The sequence below is a fragment of the Drosophila simulans genome, chromosome 3R (assembly GCF_016746395.2).
Source record: "Drosophila simulans strain w501 chromosome 3R, Prin_Dsim_3.1, whole genome shotgun sequence".
NCBI lineage: Eukaryota > Metazoa > Arthropoda > Insecta > Diptera > Drosophilidae > Drosophila > Drosophila simulans.
Window position 1 is genome coordinate 8,372,694 of NC_052523.2, and position 18,311 is coordinate 8,391,004.

General features: G+C 43.6%; 2 protein-coding genes across 32 annotated transcripts in view; one reads left to right on the top strand and one right to left on the bottom strand.

Annotated features, from left to right (window-relative positions):
- The window catches only part of LOC6727632 (regulating synaptic membrane exocytosis protein 2), a 43,627-nt gene extending 38,630 nt beyond the window's left edge, over positions 1–4,997 (top strand). For 26 of the 29 annotated variants that reach the window (XR_005544360.2, XR_005544365.2, XR_005544376.2 and 23 more), the window contains 4 exons: positions 138–315; positions 378–545; positions 606–1,470; positions 2,250–4,997. Coding sequence is in view for 1 of the 29 variants with exons in the window: in XM_039295941.2 (XP_039151875.1) it covers positions 138–315; positions 378–545; positions 606–737; positions 2,250–2,252 (481 nt within the window). In the remaining 28 variants the exon portion in view is untranslated. Of the gene's footprint in view, positions 1–137; positions 316–377; positions 546–605; positions 1,471–1,851; positions 2,016–2,249 lie in introns of all 29 variants that reach the window. The other 3 variants (XR_005544358.2, XR_005544375.2, XM_039295941.2) reach the window with 2 other exon arrangements.
- Positions 4,122–18,311, bottom strand: part of LOC6727635 (protein tincar) — a 62,616-nt gene continuing 48,426 nt past the window's right edge. For 2 of the 3 annotated variants that reach the window (XM_039295943.2, XM_016175511.3), the window contains 4 exons: positions 11,590–13,413; positions 10,442–10,904; positions 8,582–9,308; positions 4,122–7,881 (listed from right to left, as the gene is read on the bottom strand). In XM_039295943.2, coding sequence (XP_039151877.1) covers positions 7,036–7,881; positions 8,582–9,308; positions 10,442–10,904; positions 11,590–13,413 — 3,860 coding nt within the window. In that variant the 3' untranslated portion in view covers positions 4,122–7,035. Of the gene's footprint in view, positions 7,882–8,581; positions 9,309–10,441; positions 10,905–11,589; positions 13,414–18,311 lie in introns of those variants that run through there. The other variant, XM_016175510.3, reaches the window with a different exon arrangement.

An 18,311-nucleotide genomic window follows, 5' to 3' on the forward strand; every position in this document is an offset into this window, starting at 1 on the left:
TTGTTACCTAATTTTTAAACAAGATCTTGAGATGAGAGATGATACAAAGAAACATCACCAACGACGCTGTACTAAAGTGCTTTCTTTACTGTACCCCACACCCGTACCTCCTCAAAATCCCCAAACCCCTCACATAGATTCTCCCCTTCGTTGCGCAACGATGGAGCCCTCAATGAGTTCGTGGATGGCCTGGGACCTGGTCAACTGGTTGGTCGCCAGGTGCTGGGAGCTCCTTCGCTGGGCGATATCCAGCTATCGCTGTGCCACCAAAAAGGCTGTCTGGAGGTGGAGGTCATACGGGCCAGGGGCTTACAGGTAGGTCGGACGCATTCATTTAGCAATTTCTGATTTTCTAACACTTTATCTGTGATCCCCAGCAAAAAGCCCAGTCAAAAATGCTGCCTGCTCCGTATGTAAAGGTGTACCTAGTGTCGGGAAAGCGCTGTGTGGACAAGATGAAGACTTCCTCGGCTCGACGCACCCTGGATCCACTGTACCAGCAGCAGTTGGTTTTCAAGCAGTCCTACACCGGTTGCATACTACAGGTGAGTTCTCATTAATTGATATAGTTTTTTGATCAAATTCTTACATCATTTATGTTGTAGATTACCGTGTGGGGCGACTATGGCCGCATCGAGAAGAAGGTGTTTATGGGCGTGGCGCAGATAATGCTCGACGATCTGAATCTGTCGAATATCGTGATCGGCTGGTACAAGCTCTTTGGCACCACCTCACTGGTCAGTTGTCCCACTAATATAGGCTTAGGCTCTAGGCGCTCATCCATAGCCTCACTCGACTCACTCAAACTCTAGATCTAAACTAAACTGAAACTCGACTAAAAACCAGATTATTTCAAACTCAAATCGTACAAGAATACAAAAACAAAGTATAATAGAAATTTCGCAAATCGCAAATTTGATAAACAAAAAAAAAAACACTTGCATATATTTATATAAGTCAACACACAGAACATATATTTATATAGTACTTAGCTCAACGTTTTGTTCATAGCAAGTTACCAAGAACAAAAGTTATTTAAATTTGTAGCGTAATCAGTCTTAAAACACCTGTAAAAAGAAATCCCAAGCTCAAAAGATCAGTTCAACGGTCCAGCCAACCAATTTGAAATTAAACCGATACTATACTGAACATCAAAGCATTTGTTGTTTTTAGTTAGCAATATACAATATACATACGCACTCCTGTAAATGAAAAGCTTATTAAACTCACGGAAACTCACAAGAACACTACTCCCATGAGGCAAAGTAGAATGAACCAATTCGCATTGTGTACTGAAACTGAAACATTGAATGGAGAGTTGATCGAAAGCAAACCAATCAAAAATACCAAACTGCAATACCAAATTAATACGAAAATAACCTTTCGCAAGTCACCATAAATCACCGTTACCGTTAAAGTTACCGTTACTTCAACGTAGTTTTCACATAGACTCGTATAATACTCATATAGGTATGTTTCTCTATCCCCAACTACCCAATCAAAATCAATTTACTAGAACCGAACCGAACACAAAACCGTTTTGCTTAGCATTTTCCTAGTGCATGCGTAGCTAAGTATCCAGTTGATTCATTTTAAATTACTATTATTTACGATCCACACTACGTATGCGTAATATTTTGCTTTCAATTTCTCTAACACCAAGTTTGACTTACCTTTGGTAAAACACATCCACAATAACTACATTTCGAAACATAAAATGGCAAAACTTGGCTAGTCAATCAACATACATACATAATATAGCAGTTTTCTAGGCCTAGCTCTTTTGTAAACCTATTGCAATGAAATAAGAAATACCAGTGCTGTTACCAACCAACTTTGAAACTACACCAGGGTCGTCCGATTGTTTGGGCCGGCGAATCAGTCATTATGGAGGAGCCCGGCGAATAACAGTTTCCAACACTATCGACACCCAAACAAACAGCCACCACAACGAAAACACTTTAAGCACCCAAGCACAATTCAATTCAAGCGAACCTTAAACTGAACTGAATTCAGTAAGTGCACCCAAATCAATAACAATTTAAATCAATTCAAGCTTACTCCTCTAGTGCTAAACAAATTACACACATTGCGCCACTTTGCCATTTTACACAAACAAAAGATATGTATAACCCGATTCAAATCGAAACCGCTACTAACCCACTTTGTTCGAAAAACGATTAACAACACCCACAGATAATCACTCTCCCAGTTAAATTGCAAGCTAATCGATCCACGTATCCTTGCAGTAACCATTCGCCAGTGCTGTCAGCCCGGCAGCCAAATAGCAAAGGACCAAAGGACATCCTGCAGCGGCGGATCCCAGAGGAAGACGCCCGATCCTCATTCGGCAGGTCGCTGGCCTAAGCTAAGTCCACATCTGTTGTTTTTCTATTCTACGGCGGCGGAAGACTTTGGAGGAATACAAAATATAAAACAAAGAGAAATATCTAATTTTTATAAGTCATGAAAACAAATGCATTTAAAAGAACCGAGAACCGAGAAACGAGAACACAAGAGCAGAGCAGTGCAGTAAAATGTTTAAAGACGTAACTACGGAATACAGCTAAATGATAAATGTAAAGGCAGTCTATATATACATATACACATATATAACGGATAACATTTGACAAACGGATACTTGTAAATTATGCATATTTAAAATAATTTTTATTACACACCTAAGATCACTATTATTTTCGTAATACGATTACTACGATTATTATTACTTAAACTATTACTGATAAAAGCATAAAAAACCAACAAAAAAAAAAACAAAGAACAAGGAGAAGGAGAAGGTGGATAAAGTTCAAGTGCTAGTGTCAGTCATGCCTAAGCCTTAGCCTGAGCAGAGACGCAGAAGGATATAAATTGTTTATTGAATAAATAGCTAAATCTAAATCAGTAAAGGGAGTTATAGATTTTCAGAGACGGGAGTTATTTAAGTATATATACATACATATATAAATCGATATATACATAAATATATTTACTGTTTAAGCAAGCAAAGAACCACTAACACTTAAATAAGCCTAACTTACGATAAAACCGATAAAGTTAAAGCTTAAGATTAGGTAACTAAAGAGAAGGGACATGAGATATGTATTAATCGAACAAAAAGAACAACAAATATTTACCAAGCCAGAAAGACGAGAAAGTTTAACTTAATAATGCAAAATCTGAACCTAAGCTGTACATAGGAGATCCACACACGTTACATATACACCACATCCGGATATCCGACTACCAACTACCGCTTCCCCGATTATAGGCTATATAGCTTTTGGTTAGCTCTGCGCCACCTTGAAAAACTACGCAGTCACCCCAAAATGCGTGAGTTTTTGACGTCGGCGATGAGGCAGAATACATATTTGAGGCAGAAAGTATCGTTTAATTTAACTTAGAGCAATGGAAGGCTTTTTCTCTATATGAATAAACTATATCGCGATTTTGTTGTAGCTCCACTCGCTTCACTAGTCGCTTTAGCATCCTTTTGCCGCCTTGGTTCCAATCAACTTGCCTCGAAAACGCATCAAGTACCTTCAAGTTAATAGTGTGAGCTGTAAAAATCGTTACCTGCTTGCCAAAAAGACACACGTACACGTACATACATTAGCGTATTTATATTTATGGAAAATGGAAAAGTGTAACGGAATACCAAAAATAGTTTGCAATTTACTGCGAGTTCATTTCAGATATTTTTTTGGCATTCTTTTGGGCAACATTTTGCAATGCATTCCTTGGGAGAAGCAAACATATCACTGGCCTGCAGACAGATGATGGATGGGAGCAGTTAACTTTTATAAATACAAATTAGGTCATAGGGCAGAGTGCAGAGGGATAACTATGGAGGATTATGAGACACCTAGCTATTGTTCCTATCCAGTTGTTTAGTGCTCGTTTTTTTGCTTTCACTCATGGCTACAGATATTGAGTTGAACCTTTCCGTCCATTCATTCAGATACACACAGCTAGCTATACATAGACACAGTTGCAACTACAGATACAGATACCGACACAGATACAGATACAGATTGAGGTAAAGTTAAATAATATATTGACATGTGCATATCCATCCAAGCAGCAGCTTCCTATATCAGAACTAAACAACTTAGAGATACGTAATGAAATGCCGAAACACAGGGACAATGCATTCAAAATGTTGCTGCAAAAAAATCACAAAAAAGTCGCGCATCGAGCATTTGGGAGATGATGAGGAGGATAACGCGCTTTAGATATTTGAGAAAAGTAAAAAACTACCAGCGAGGTTTCCAGCAACTAATTATACGATATATAAGTCAGAGGAACATACATTCAGATACATACATACATTATAGATAATCAGATTTGTAAACTCCGCTCTTCACGAACCCCATACGAACTTTTCTATGATAAAACTCTCTCTATCTCTAGACCTTTATATTGTTTCCACTGCTCTCCTTCAGCAAGACATTAAAGTTGCTTTGACTACTCAGCAATCCAGCAAAAGGACGAACAGAAATACAAAACTTCGGCCAGGTCGACGTTTTAATGCCCTTTCCGGAATCAATTGGTTTAAAAAAGATACAAATTGCTGAAGAAAAGTGCTATAAGAATATTTCGTAGTGGGCATTCCAACCGTACAGTCATACCAGAAATTCTTATTAGGATTCCTATAGAATTCGTTACATTTAAGTCACAACAAAGACAAAAGCATATAGAAAATGTTAATGAAGCAAATGATATATTATGGCAAGTTATTTCAAAGGCAACCAATACAAGAAACAAAATGCTATTTACTAAGTTCAATTCGAATGACAGGCGACGTTAATACACGATACACAAGATCAACAACACGAGAATATATCATTTATTGCAAATGTTGAACAAAATTGATTAAAAAGGCAAAGGACTGCGCTCTCGTTGGGCGCCCCGAACACCTTATATTGTATTTTAATATCTCGACAACAATCGAAGGTCGAGAAACGACAATAAACTGTGAAATGAATATGTAAAAACAAAAAAAAAAAAACAGAAAACCAAAAAAACACAAAAACTAAAATTATACTAAAATTTGCGGAGAGGAGCATTATTAATATTGATGAACACAGAAACTTGAATTGTGTAAAACTAAAAACTAAAGAGAAAATTTAATGAAAAGCAAACATTTAAAGAACAAAACAAAAGAAAATTCATTAAAAATTGTTTTCTAATAAAGGATAAATGTGTGTTTTATTACAACTTTTCAGGAAAGTGGATAGCATTTGGAATTCCTTTAAAATTGGCAACCATTTAATATCTCCCCTTAGTAAAAATACGGTTTTTGGGATTTTACATAAAGCGGTGGTATTTCTTTATTTACCATTGATAAACCATTTAATTCGTATATTGTATATATAAATAATTTAAACATTTATTAATTTATATTGTGAAATATAAATGTTTTGTGTATGCATGCGCCATATCTTGGGATACTGGGCGTAACTTTACTTTCATTTACAGATTTTGCTCTGTTGCGCAAAAAAATAGACCCAGTATATAACTCAAGTGTTTATAATGTTCTTAAAGGGCATACTTAGTATCTCTTTTGGATATTTCAATTGAATAATTCTTCTTTAATTAATTGGAAATTATTTTACAAAAGTGTTCTTTCTTAATCGTTCATATCTCGTGTAGTTTAGTGCGTTTCTCGAAGGAACCAAGTTAATGACGACATACTAAACTATATTTATGGCCTATCCACTATCGTATCAATGCTATGAATTTCTCAAGCCAACATCGGATCGTTCAAGTTCTGTGTGATGGGTGTGCTTCTCAAAATGTATTATATTACTAATCAGTCTTGACAACAAAAATAAATACGACCGGCTATAGTAATGCTCTACCAAAAGGGTCAGCAACTGAATCCATTCTTTATATTAGATATGATACCAGAGCAATTATTGACCCCGATCCAAAATAGGAGTACATTTATCTACTTACGCGGGGCACAAAAATCAAAATCAAAAGCAAGCGGGTGCAATGGGATGAGGTCAAAAGTCTTGTGCGTGTGAGATATGTATGGGGCGTGGATAGTATTCATTCGTATCATACATTAGATAGTATTCATATTGTCGCTTTGTTACATTACATTTTACATTCATCTTAAACGGTAAGCGTTGAGAGACCATAGAAAATACATATGCCAAAGCCTTGCTGGGTGTCTATCCTCTATGCCGACTAGCTGAAGCATAACGTGTTGGCTAGTTAGTGCCATAAAATTACGATGTACCACTTTACAGTTTAACCTTACAATAAAAACCATAGAATTGCTGCTTAAATTCGTATGCCTTTGTTCATTCCGTTTTTCGTTTGTTTGATAAGAGAAATTGCTTAGGGGAAAATACTTTGAGTGCTTGCACATGATCGAGCTATGATATTTTATTCTTTTCGCATTAATATTTGTTTAGGGTCTTACAGTTAGCTATCGATATTCATTCATATATGATATGATAAACTTTAGTTTACATTGATTACTTAAACTCGATTAGCTTATTATCTTACACATTGTATACGAGCATAGCATGTATAAATATAAATATATATTAGATTTAGATTTAGCCGTACATGTAGGTGTAGTTTAGATGTAGATATAGTTAAGCTTCAATTCTCAATTCTTTTAGTGGGTCATCTGGGTGGCAATTAGCGCTACACACTTGAGTGGATCATCAAGGCAAAGCAAACGAGAAGTAATTTAATTCATTTGGGGTCCGGTAACCAGCTGATCCTTTGGAAGATTAGTGGATTTGGTATGGCTTCTCTGGGCGCCCGGAGCTGTACAAAAACCGAGAAGCTAACTTAGAGCGAATGGGATCTAGGGACTAGCGGCATTGCAAGATGGTAAGGCTATGGGTTTAAAAACCGATTGCACCACGACACTCAATACAAGTTTTAGTGTTCCATGCCGCAGAGCAATCAGACTTTAACTTATGATTTTAAGGGCTAATACATGGTGCGCAATGCTCTTTGCAATAAGTCTAAGTTCATAGTATAAATGAAGTGGGATCCCTTGTCATCCTAGTGCAGCTGGGCCGTCACATACAGACCGCAATCCTGGTCGGAGGCCATCGAGTAGTTGGCGGAGTCGCGATCCTCCGGAATCGTGGGATGCGTCTCGTGCGGCAGCTTTGCGAAGGCGTGGTGACCAGCTCCGTAGCCCAGGTGTCCATAGGGCGACTCCGCCGCCTTGGTCACGTGCGGCAGGCGGCGCAGAAAGTGCGGATTGGAGTAGCGCACTCCATTTGGCAGCGTAGTGTGCGGCTGCTGTTGACCACTACCATTTCCCAGGGCCACTGAGGCATTGGCGTAGTGCATGCTGTTGGGCGTCATGAAGCTGGAGACCTGCGATGGCGGCAGTGGTGGCATACCGCCACCGCCCATGGAACTGGTCATGGCCGAGGTCGAGGCATAACCATTACCGCTCCCGGCGAGCTGCTGGCTGTGACAGCCCACCGGCAGTGGCATTGTGCTGCAGTGAGCCGTATAGTCGAACTTCTGCTCCGGCACCGAACGCTGCGGCGGCAATGTGGCACTATTGATGACCGCCGACGAGGTGGCGGCGGGGTCCGCATTGAAGCTGGACATGCGCATGTTGGTGCAGCGGCCGTAGGGCTCCTCCTGGATCGGCGGCTGTGGCGGGCGAGGCGGCGGCTTGCTGTTGGCCCTTGGCCGGATGATGACCTCCAGCTCGCGCTCCTCGCCCGAGTGGACGCCACTGGAGGACTCGGAGGGTGCGCGTTCCGGCGGTGAGGTGGTGTTGGTACTTTCGGTGGTGGAGGTGGTGTCGCTGCGCGGTGTCAACGCCTCGTTGGGAACGCCCGAATCGGCGCGACGCAGGCAACGGGGTGTGGAACTGGATGCAATCTGGGAATGGGGCACAAGCATAAAAATAGAGAGAGAGCAAGAGAGAGCGGGGAGTCAGTGAAAGTGGTGAAGGAGCTGTTGGGATAATGAGAGATTCTAGGAGATGACAGTAGGGGCTCTGCTTCAGTGTGGCCCCTCCTGCAAGTGAAAACGAAATCAAATCAAATCGGGTAGACTGCCTTTATTCCCTTCGCCCCATCCTGCTGTTCCAGGTCATCCATCAAACCGGAGCACTAATTCGGACAGTGTCGCTGCCACTGTCCCCCAGACCAGAGATCCCCAGTCCCCAGGCCATGTCCCCATGTCTGTGGCCCTGGCACTGATTTATGCTGTCTCATAACAGCAAACATAAATCTCAGGCTGCTGCTCCAGGGGCGTGACATGCTACACGCCCCTACATGACGACGCATCGCCTCCCTGCAATCCCACATGCAAATCACCCAAACAAGAGCACAAAAATATCCACTATGCACTATGCTGAAGGGCAAATACACTAGCTGTGGGTATGCCTAAAAGTCTGGGAATTCGCTGCATTGTCAGGGGAAACTTGAGTGCTACATCAAAGGGGCATCATGATACACTTATTCAGTAAACTATAAATCCCAACTTAAGAACATTAGCTAATATTATCAATCAGCTTGATTTTATTAGGGTACCTACCTGTAGTTTAACCTTACTTATACCCACTTCCTTCACTTACATGCGCTTCGTTGGTGTGAACTGCGACCGTGACCGGAGCCAAGGGGCTGACTAGATGCTGGTGCGGATTGCCCTGCTGCTGGAGAGGATGCTGTGGTGGCTGCTGCTTCTGCTGCTGCTGGAGAGGATGGTGCTGTGGATGCTGCAGCGAATGCTGAAGTGGATTGTGGTGGTGCTCGGGCGACAACTGCATCATCTCGGGCATTGCTTGAGGAGCGCGTCCGTAGATGCCGGTAGAGTGGGGCATTACCGCTGGTGGCTGAGGAACGGGTGCTCCCTTCATGGGCAGCGGTGGAGGTGGTGGTGGTGCCTGGGCCGACGGCTGTGGTGGCTCCAAGTCCCTGGTGGATGCGTAGGTGATGCTGTCATCGCGCACACAGGCCAGCAGCTTGCCCTCCTCGGAGATGTTGTCGTCACTGATGCCACCCAATCCGCTCAGGTTCGCATAGTCGTGGGGATGTCCATGGGCAAAGGAATGGGCCTGCCGCTGCTGCTGTTGCTGCTGCTGATGGTGATGGTTGGCCGGCGGCGGCGGAGGAAGTTCGTCGTACTCGGAAAGGTGGAGCAGACTTACCCCCACCGAGGTGTTGCTGACGCCCCTCTTCATGCTGCCCATGGTGATGCCCACGACGGCCCCGGCGGTGGCTGCCCTTAATGTCGCGTACTCGCCGTCGTCAACTTCCCCCGTAGCACTGGCAAAACATACCGAGGCTCCACGGCTCGTATGGCTGGAGGAGAATGAGATTCTGGTCAGTGGATGATATACTACCAAATTAAATTGCCGCCTTGTGTTGGTTGCCACGAGGTCTGTCAGGCACCTCAGGGATCAGAACGAACCCAAGGAAGGAAAACATTTTATAAATTCTGTATTTTAAAGGAATGCAAGAGAATATTTTAAAGTATTCTCCCATTGTCCGCTACAGAAATGTAAATTGTGCTCCTCCAAAGACCACACTTACATATAATAAAAAAAAAATTTCTAAAATGCATTATCTTCATTTGATTCGTTCAAACACTGTCTGTGTTAGTTCAATGGTTTTCCAGTTAGTTAAACAAATTACCAAGGACAACAACAACAACACGGCGACATCGACAACAACAACATATAATCTGCGAACGCTTTGTTTTAGTAGTAGTTAATTGTTAATTGAAATGCAATTCGCCCACACTCAATTAGCTAGAGTTAGTAGTAATTAAGTTCTAGTAAATCAAACAATTTAAAAATAAAATAAATAAGAATCGTTTTTAAAAAACAGGCGACAAGCGGAACAAAATAGTTTCTCATTATTATCCTTCATCCTCTATACATACATGTCTCTCTATGGATATATACGAACATATATGGATAAATCGTTTTGCTATGTTTAATTGAACAATCGTTTTAGTGGACAAACAAAAGCTTAAACTAAACGAAAACACAAAAGTGATTATATAAATGGGCGAATGTCAGAAGCACGCACGAATCGAAACTGAAGAGTACAGTGCTGGTAAATGTGGGGTAAATTAGGTGTGGCAAAACGCTGCACTAATGACTAGTGTTGGGCAATTAGTTTTCAATAATGGCTCTTCCCGAAAATGGGACGTGCAGAGGAAACACACCGATAAAGTACAAAATGAATGAATTAGCAGTCTAGGTAAGAACGAAAACACAAAATCACATGAAATTCCTGAAAAATAGTGCTGGGTGGGTTTACTTTTTTTTTTTTTTTGGTTTTGGCGGTGCAGTGTGTGTGTGTGTGAAGAAAAATCAAATGAAACTAGTTGCTATGGTTAGAGTTAAGAGAACGGACAAGTACGGAGCTTGGAAACCCGCAATGCTTTTGTTGTTTTGGTTGTTGGTAGCTAAAAAACGATTTTTTACCGCTTGCCATCAGTTTGTTCTTGGTCACCAATTAGTAGGACATCATCAGACGTACTCGTAACTTCGTTGAAGGTGACCTTCAGCTTGGGCGAACTGGGCGTCAGCTTGGGCCAATAGATGTCCTCCTGGGCGGCCAGTCCCATGCCCGTTCCGCCCATGCCCCCATTGATGCCCCCACCCATGCCCATGCCCATTCCCAGTTCCGTGCTGGTGGCGGTGCTCATCATGTCCGGCTTGGAGTCACCACCATTCACCGTGGTGCTGGTCGAGTTGCAGCCACTGCTGCTCGAGTTGCTCCCCGTGCGCTGGCCACTGGACATCAGGAGCGGCTGGGCACTGGACTTTCCCAGCAGTCCGCCGTAAGTGCTGTCCAATGGAGGCAGCTTAAAGTGCCAGCGCCGCTTGATGGTCAGGCAGAGCCAGATGACAATCCATAGCAGCAGGTGTGTCACTCCGACAAGAGCTGCAAAATCGAAAGGTGAAAGGGGGGAAGGTGAGATGGTAACGCTGCACAGGTGAAAGCGTAATACGGTTAAGGCGGCAATCGGCCGTATGACAGCTTAATTGGACCGAGTCTGCAGTTCGATTGTCTCGCCCCAAGTGACACTTAATACGGCTCCTTTGTCTCGTCGTGTTATCTAGCTCCCGATTACCGCTCACCCGACGACAGAGCCGGAGACCAAACAAGGCCGCTAATTGGCTTAGACCACAAAACATACCTAAGACCGAGTTCAAGGCGGCCCGGCACCCGATTACCGGCCATCTAATTATGCAAATCCAACATACTCAATCGATTGGGGAATCGGACATTGCAGCGATTTGCTCGCTACCGCTCTATATGAAATATCGTTATCTGAAATTATCGCTTTTAAGGGGATTGAGAAATGGAAATGTCTTGTTTCACATTTAAGTGTTCAAATCTTGATAAAGACTTAAACGGGCAGGCAAATCCACAGTATTTAAATGCGTTTCTTATTCAAGAGAATAATTAACTTCCAAGAAAAGATTTATTCGTAATTTATACCACTAGATACCGAGTATTTCAATGAGCTTTTCTAAAGAATGAAAACAATCTTTTACGACGCATTGCTTACTTATTTTCAAGTAGTGCACTATTTTAGGTTACCCCTTATCTCTTTTTTACTCACCTGCTAGGAAGGTGGGGCAGTGGAGGTTGTTCTTGTAGGTGGCACTGAGATCATTGAGTAGCGGAGCCTTCACCACCGCCAAGGCGAGGACGAAGCACAAGGAGGCGCAGTGGGCGAAGTAGATCCAGGTTTGGTGGGTCTTCAACGTGATGATGGAGCGATCCCGCATCCGGGTGGCCAGACGTCCGTGTCCGTACAAGTACATGACCATGGAAGAGGCCAATACCAAAGTGGTGGACAAAAGATACAAAGCCAAAGTGACCACTGCATTCAGGATGAGTCCCGGCTGATGAACCGGCATGGCCTCGGCGTAGATCTGTAGCTTGTACAGATTCGAGATGCCCACATAACCCAGTATGATGTCCAGGGCGGCCACCACCATCTGGAGGCTGAAAACGCAGGCAAAGGCCTTTGAGGTATTCCAGAAAACGGCCGGATACCGAACGGACCACACCAACAGGGCGAAAAGTAGGTTCACAAACTCGGCACTGGGTGGCTGGGAGAAAATTGCCACATCGATGGGTTTATCAATGCCAAAGAAGAGCTGCAGCATTCCGGCAAAGCCATCCAGTCGGACGTAATCCTGACCTGGCTTCGGACCGTTTGGTTCAGCAGGAGGTGCAGGCGTCAGGGCGGGCACTGCCTGAAAATCACCATCCTCCAGCTCGAAGTCCTCGCTCTCTTCAGGTTCCTCCTCATTCGATTTGGCCACGAATTCACTGGAATTTATATTGGCATCGCCGAGCAGATATTCCGGCTCGATTTCAACCCCGGCAGCCCGTTTGGATATCCTGCGCTTCTGGTTCTTCGCTTTGATGGCAATGATCTTGGAGTTGGAGGCCGAAACGGGCGTCGAGGGAATCGGTAGCTCCGGCAGGACTTCGGGTCTTACGCGATGAATGCTGCTGTCGCGCGTGGTGGTTTCCTCCTCTGGAAAGCTCTCGAGGATCGCCTGCTCGTGGGAGGCCACGTGATGGCGACGAGGTGGCTGCTGTTGACGCTGTTTATTGTGATGTTTGTGGTGTTTGCGGGACTTTCCATGATGATGATGTGCTGGTTGTCTGCTGGTTGTTATATCCATCGGTTTAATAGTGGTGGTAGTGGTGGTGCTGGTACCCCTTGTACTAGTTGTTGTGGCTGCAGTGGTTGTTGTCGATGTCGTAGTTGTTGTTGTGGTAGATGGTGTGCTACTGGAGCTGCTGGATGCGTCCCCTTTGCCCAGAGTTCCCAGCTGTTGCCAATTTTCCACATTCAACTTGTCGTCATCAGAGGACGCCTTAGCCGTTGTGGTTGACGTTCCAACTGCGGTTCTTGGCGCCAACTCATCGAAATCTGGCATGATGACGGTTCCCTCTTCGCCGACACCCACACCTTCATCTCCATCATCTTCCTCGCCACGAATCGCCTCCTCCAGCTCTTGGCGCTCCTCCTCGTCGATATCTTGATTAATTAAATCGGGCACTTCAAAGTATTGGCCCTTGCCCGCATCCAGTTTATTGGCGGTGGTTGTTGTCCTGGTCGTCGCCGTCGTCTTGGCCGCCTTCCTGCCGTTTGCCATCCTATCGGGTCGCAGATCGAACAAATTGTTATTGCCCCCGGCTGGCACTCCACGGATGGCCGTGAACATGGTATCGTTGAAGTAGTCCTCCTCGTCCTGTTCCAAGCTGTTTGCGGTCAAGTTTAGTCTGGCATGCTGGTGGTGGGACTGCTGCTGGCTCGACGGCTGGTGGTGCCTGGGAAAGGGTGTGGCTCCCACCACCGACATGGCCATCAAATTGCGTCGATTGATCACAACAAAGTCCAATTCAGTGGCCCAAATTTGCTCTGGAATGGTAGAGAGCGAAAGAGAAAGATTTAAGGGGGGGTTTGTGGATTGATGGCTGCTCAAGTACATAGAATTAATTGCTTTGAACTCGGTAAGGAAGGCAAGTTGCTTTCGCATCTAATTCGAATACATCACGCAGGATTACATGGTAAGCACCTGTTAAGGACGAAAGCACACACACACCACTTGCATAAACATGAGCTCGTGTAATAAGCAGGATGCTTTCCTGTCTTCCACTCGAATCCACCCTTCAGCCGTGTGGCAATCGTTAATTAAATGAGGCATCGATACTTGCAGGACTTCTATAATCCACGCCCCGTTGATTATTAGACGCGGGACAATGGGCTACGCTGCTCTGCCTGAATCTCAATGAATACCAATCAAGTCAAATCAATGACGACGTGAACTGGAATGTCCAGACAATGGGGAATCTGCGCCGTATTCGCTCTGTTCGAAAGCCAAAAGAGGAAAACAGAAAACTATTTTTCCGCCAGATCCCATTTCCGTTCGATTCAGCACCAAATGGGAAAACAATGCACACAATTCCACCATTAGGCAACATGGCCGGTCAGTTTCGGAGGTCTAATTAGGCGCACAGTGGAAACATATGTACATATACGAACCTCCGGAGCCCCCTACTATTTCACCCGATCTCCTTAAGCTATCATGCATACTTGCCCAACTTTCGAACTGATAACTACTTTGCAGTGGCTTCACTCCTGCTCAGCAGCGGAGCTTAATATTCATGTTTATTACGGTCAGACCCTGGTAATGCGATTTATTGGAGCAAGCCGAGAATTGGGGACTTTTCACCCGGGCTGGCATGCCACTCCATGTTCCTTTGTTCCACAGCAGTTCAGGAGTGGCCCAATGGAGTCCGAAAACCAATCAGGCGAGCAGATAAGCACTAAACTAAGTTCTTAGTTTTGGGTTCTCTTCAATACACTTTAAGGCTTATAAACCATCTGATGCTTTAAACTCTCCAGTCACACATTTTTGTTTAATTAATGCAGTTAATGAGTATGCGGTATTTTTTCCAAGACTTTGCTTTCAAAACTTTGATAATTAGACAAGTTTAGCCATTAATTATATATTTTACACTTAAGAATGTAATTCATTTAAAAGTTTACTCCTAAAAACATGGCTATAAGTAAATAATTACCCAGTTTCTTGAAAGCCAATTGATCAATAAATAATCCAGACACTTCTATTGACAGCGCAATTCCTTTGGGGTCAGAACAGGTAACTTTCCTGCCCCAAAGGAGTGTAAGCCCACCTATTTTTTTCGGCCACAGTCTCAATACTTTCCCACCACCACAGTCCCTAATCCCAATTAAATCCGCCTCGGAGCCACGAATTTGTTTGTCTTAGCCCAGTTAAGACGCTGCTGAGCTCTGCAAAGATCCCAGAAAGCTTTCTAATTAGTTTACTTTATGATGTCGCTCATGGCATATACATACATAGCACCTATAGAATGGCCCTCTTAATAATGGAGCGCCCAGGAAAGAAATGAAAATTTGCCAAGTTAACACTTTCATAAAATAATTTATTAGTGGAATTGCTTTAAGGACGTTTACCCAGCGGGCGGTGGGAAATAAAAGAAAGCCACTAAAAATGGGAATTGCCGAGCAAATATTAAAGACAATGGCCCGAAACGAAGGCGAAGGACGAAGGAGGAAGGACGAAGTCAGGCAAGGATGGGCGAAACCAACTCGAAAGCCAAGAAACACGAACCGATGTGGAATTACAACAATGGCTGCCATAATAATATGTCCCTTCTGCCGTTGTCGTTGTTGCAATGGCCAAAGACGATGCTGGCGAAGCGGCAAGTGGCTCGTAAAACCGACAACACCGAAAATCTGAAGATTAACCCGGAGCTCCCCACCACCACATGGCAGCGTAGACACCCAACCCAACCACCACCCATCCTCCCTCTTGATTATGCCAATGACAATAACACCAATGAGAAAAGAACGAAAACGAGCGGCCGAAAGGACGGTGATGCCGTAGATGCCGCCGCTCTGGGGATAAGAGTAATGAAAATGCGCAAATCCAACTCCGGCCACGCCGACCGGAGGCGAAGGCGGCGGTGACTTCCAGCTGCGGTAATAGTTGCGATAAGACGGGCCCCACATTATCCTGGAGTCCCCAGCACCATCCCCCACCAACCCCCCACCTGCAGCTCCAGCTCGCGCTCGTTAAGTCTTTAGCATGAATAATGATAAGTTCTCCGCTGCAAGAAGCTAAGCCCATATACAGTGGTGGCTAGAAAATTAGTTACACTCACAACCCTAACCTTTGATTCATTCGCAAACTTAGATTTCCGAAAAGTAATAATAATTAATATTTTGCATAAAATTTGAATATTTTGTTACTCTTTTTCCCACTGATATATAGTCTTATAAATAATGTATATATTTTCTACCGCTGTTGTGCCTACAACTCACACCCAACGGACAGTCAGGGGCCAATGTCTTGAGCCACTTGCGAAGCTCCCGTCGAGCAGGCCATCCACTACCACTTGGTTCTCCATCCACACACACTCACCCACCCAACCAGGAACCGCCTGGTAATCTGAGCCACGCTGTTTAGCAGCCTTTTATGCGCTCAATATGGCACTGGACTAGGCCCTACTGCTTTCCATCCGCTTTTCCCGCCTACCACCAACCTTGCTCATCAGAATTTTCATTTGTTTTTCACCAGAGATGTCTGCATTAATTATTTATGAGTGCGGGATGGCGTATAAGTGATTTCGCCATAAAATTGTTCGTCGTAGTGATTTTTGTGTCATCTATTAATGAAATTAATTAACGAATTGCGGCCACTTCCTTTCCGTCGCCCTTCCCTCAAGCACCTAACTTTTTTTCAGTGTTCTTTTCTGATGGCGACAACAGCTGCAGGCCGCCGTGAACTTTTTATTATAATATTTTAATAAGTCTTTTACTTTGTTATGTAAATGAGACACTTTGATGGGTCAGTGGGTAAGTGAAGAAATGAAAATATTAAAATCTTGGAAAAATCTTTTGCTTGTTTTGAGAGTGAAGTTCTATTAAATAGTAGCCATAACCGAAGAACAAAATTTTAAAACAGAAACGAATCTAATGACCGAATTATCATATTTATCTGAGTTTTATTCTCTTATTGTTTTATCTTTACCACCCTAGTTTTAGAAGTTCTTCATTAGTGAATAATTAAAGGGCTTCCAAGAAAAACACTGCGTATACGTAATTTCTCAAAAGTCGTTAAAGTTCTCGCTGAATTTTATGAAATGCATTTGTGGCCACTCCTTTTGATGGCTTTCTTCCCTGCAGCTTTTTATGCGAGTTGGGCGAAAGTTTTAAAAGCATTTTTTATGATTCGCCTCGCCTAATTGCAGCATCTTTCTGTGGTCCCGATATTATGCTAATATAAACTTCAGATCCCCTCGCACCCATCAGATTCTGCCAGCCAATCATGGGGCGTCAATCAAATTGAAGAAAATCTCTAATTGCCGGCTAAAAATCATAATTCCCAACTTACTCGCATAAGCGCATCATCATCAACCGGGCCGACAGGCCAATCTTGGCCAGCTTAAGTCTTTAAGGATGTCAAACGCGTTGACAAATTGCAAGGGACAAAAGGGCAAGAAAAGAGGAGGAGCAAAAAACTATGGAGAAATGGAAGAAAAATGGTGAAAAGCCAGCCAGCCAGCCAGTCAGTCGAGCGTGAAAATGGCGAAAACGGAGTCGCGAGACAAGGCATTGCACTTAGCTTGACCAGCTGGCCCCTTGACCCCGGGCCATTCCATCCATAAACTCCATTTGCACCACCACCATCACCCTTTTGGCCAAGTGCAACTTTAGCTTTGACTGCACATTTTATTTGCGCCGATGATTTTCTAATTTAGGAGCGCGGTGTGGGTGGAAAAACAATTTCCCGCCCAGCATGGATTGCACATCGACCGCCGATGGAATGTCTGTCAGCGACAAGAGATCGACTTTGTGGCACTGAACCAGCAAAAACAGCGTATAAAAAAACTGAAACAGGAGCATCACAAACAACAAAAACGACATCGAAATTAATTGAAAAATCACACAGGAATGGCGCGGGGGCGATCCAGCATCCAAGTCACTCAGTTAGTCAGTCAGCGAGGATTTAAACTCATCTCGTCATGGTTTTTATGATGCCAATCCAACCCAATGCCCCGCTGTCGGTGCCACATTTTTAATTTAGTCCGCGTGGCAACGATGGACCGATGGACCGCTCCACCGCTGGTCGATGGCATTGTCTTTTCGTCCTGCCTGCCTGCCTTCCTTCCTGCCTGTCCAGTGATTCACTTCTGTTCTGTACTCCGTTTCCCACTGGTTCAATAAACCGGCCAACCACTCTCGACCAACTGCTGGCCGGGGACTTGGACTCCGGCTCGGCTATCCACTTTAAATGTAGTAAATTTTGATTTGCCTGCCGATGGTGCAGCTACAGCTGTAGCCTTTCATCATTGTTTCGCCCAACGCGATTTTTTCCCCTTTTTTTGCAATCGCAGCTGCCATTCGTCGGCCATTTAGTGAAAGTTTTTGATGGAAAATGGTATGTGTACTTTGGCAAGCGGCTTAGCAACTTTAAATTCTGAACAAACCTTTTAATATTAAGCAGCTAAAATGTAATGGAAGTTCATAAAGATATTTTTGGATTTTAAAATGCATCTTGTTATCACGAGAAAGTTCATTCAAAGATACTTTGTATCTTTTCTTCTTTTGTAGTTATATCTGGCTAACTAAATGACTGAGGAAATAATAATTTAAAAGTAACTCCAGGATATGTTTTACTCTAATGCAGTTTATAAATATCTCGCGAAATAACAAGTGTTTCTTGTCACCTTCCTAGTGCAGCTGAATGTAATTGCACCGTCATTTTTTAT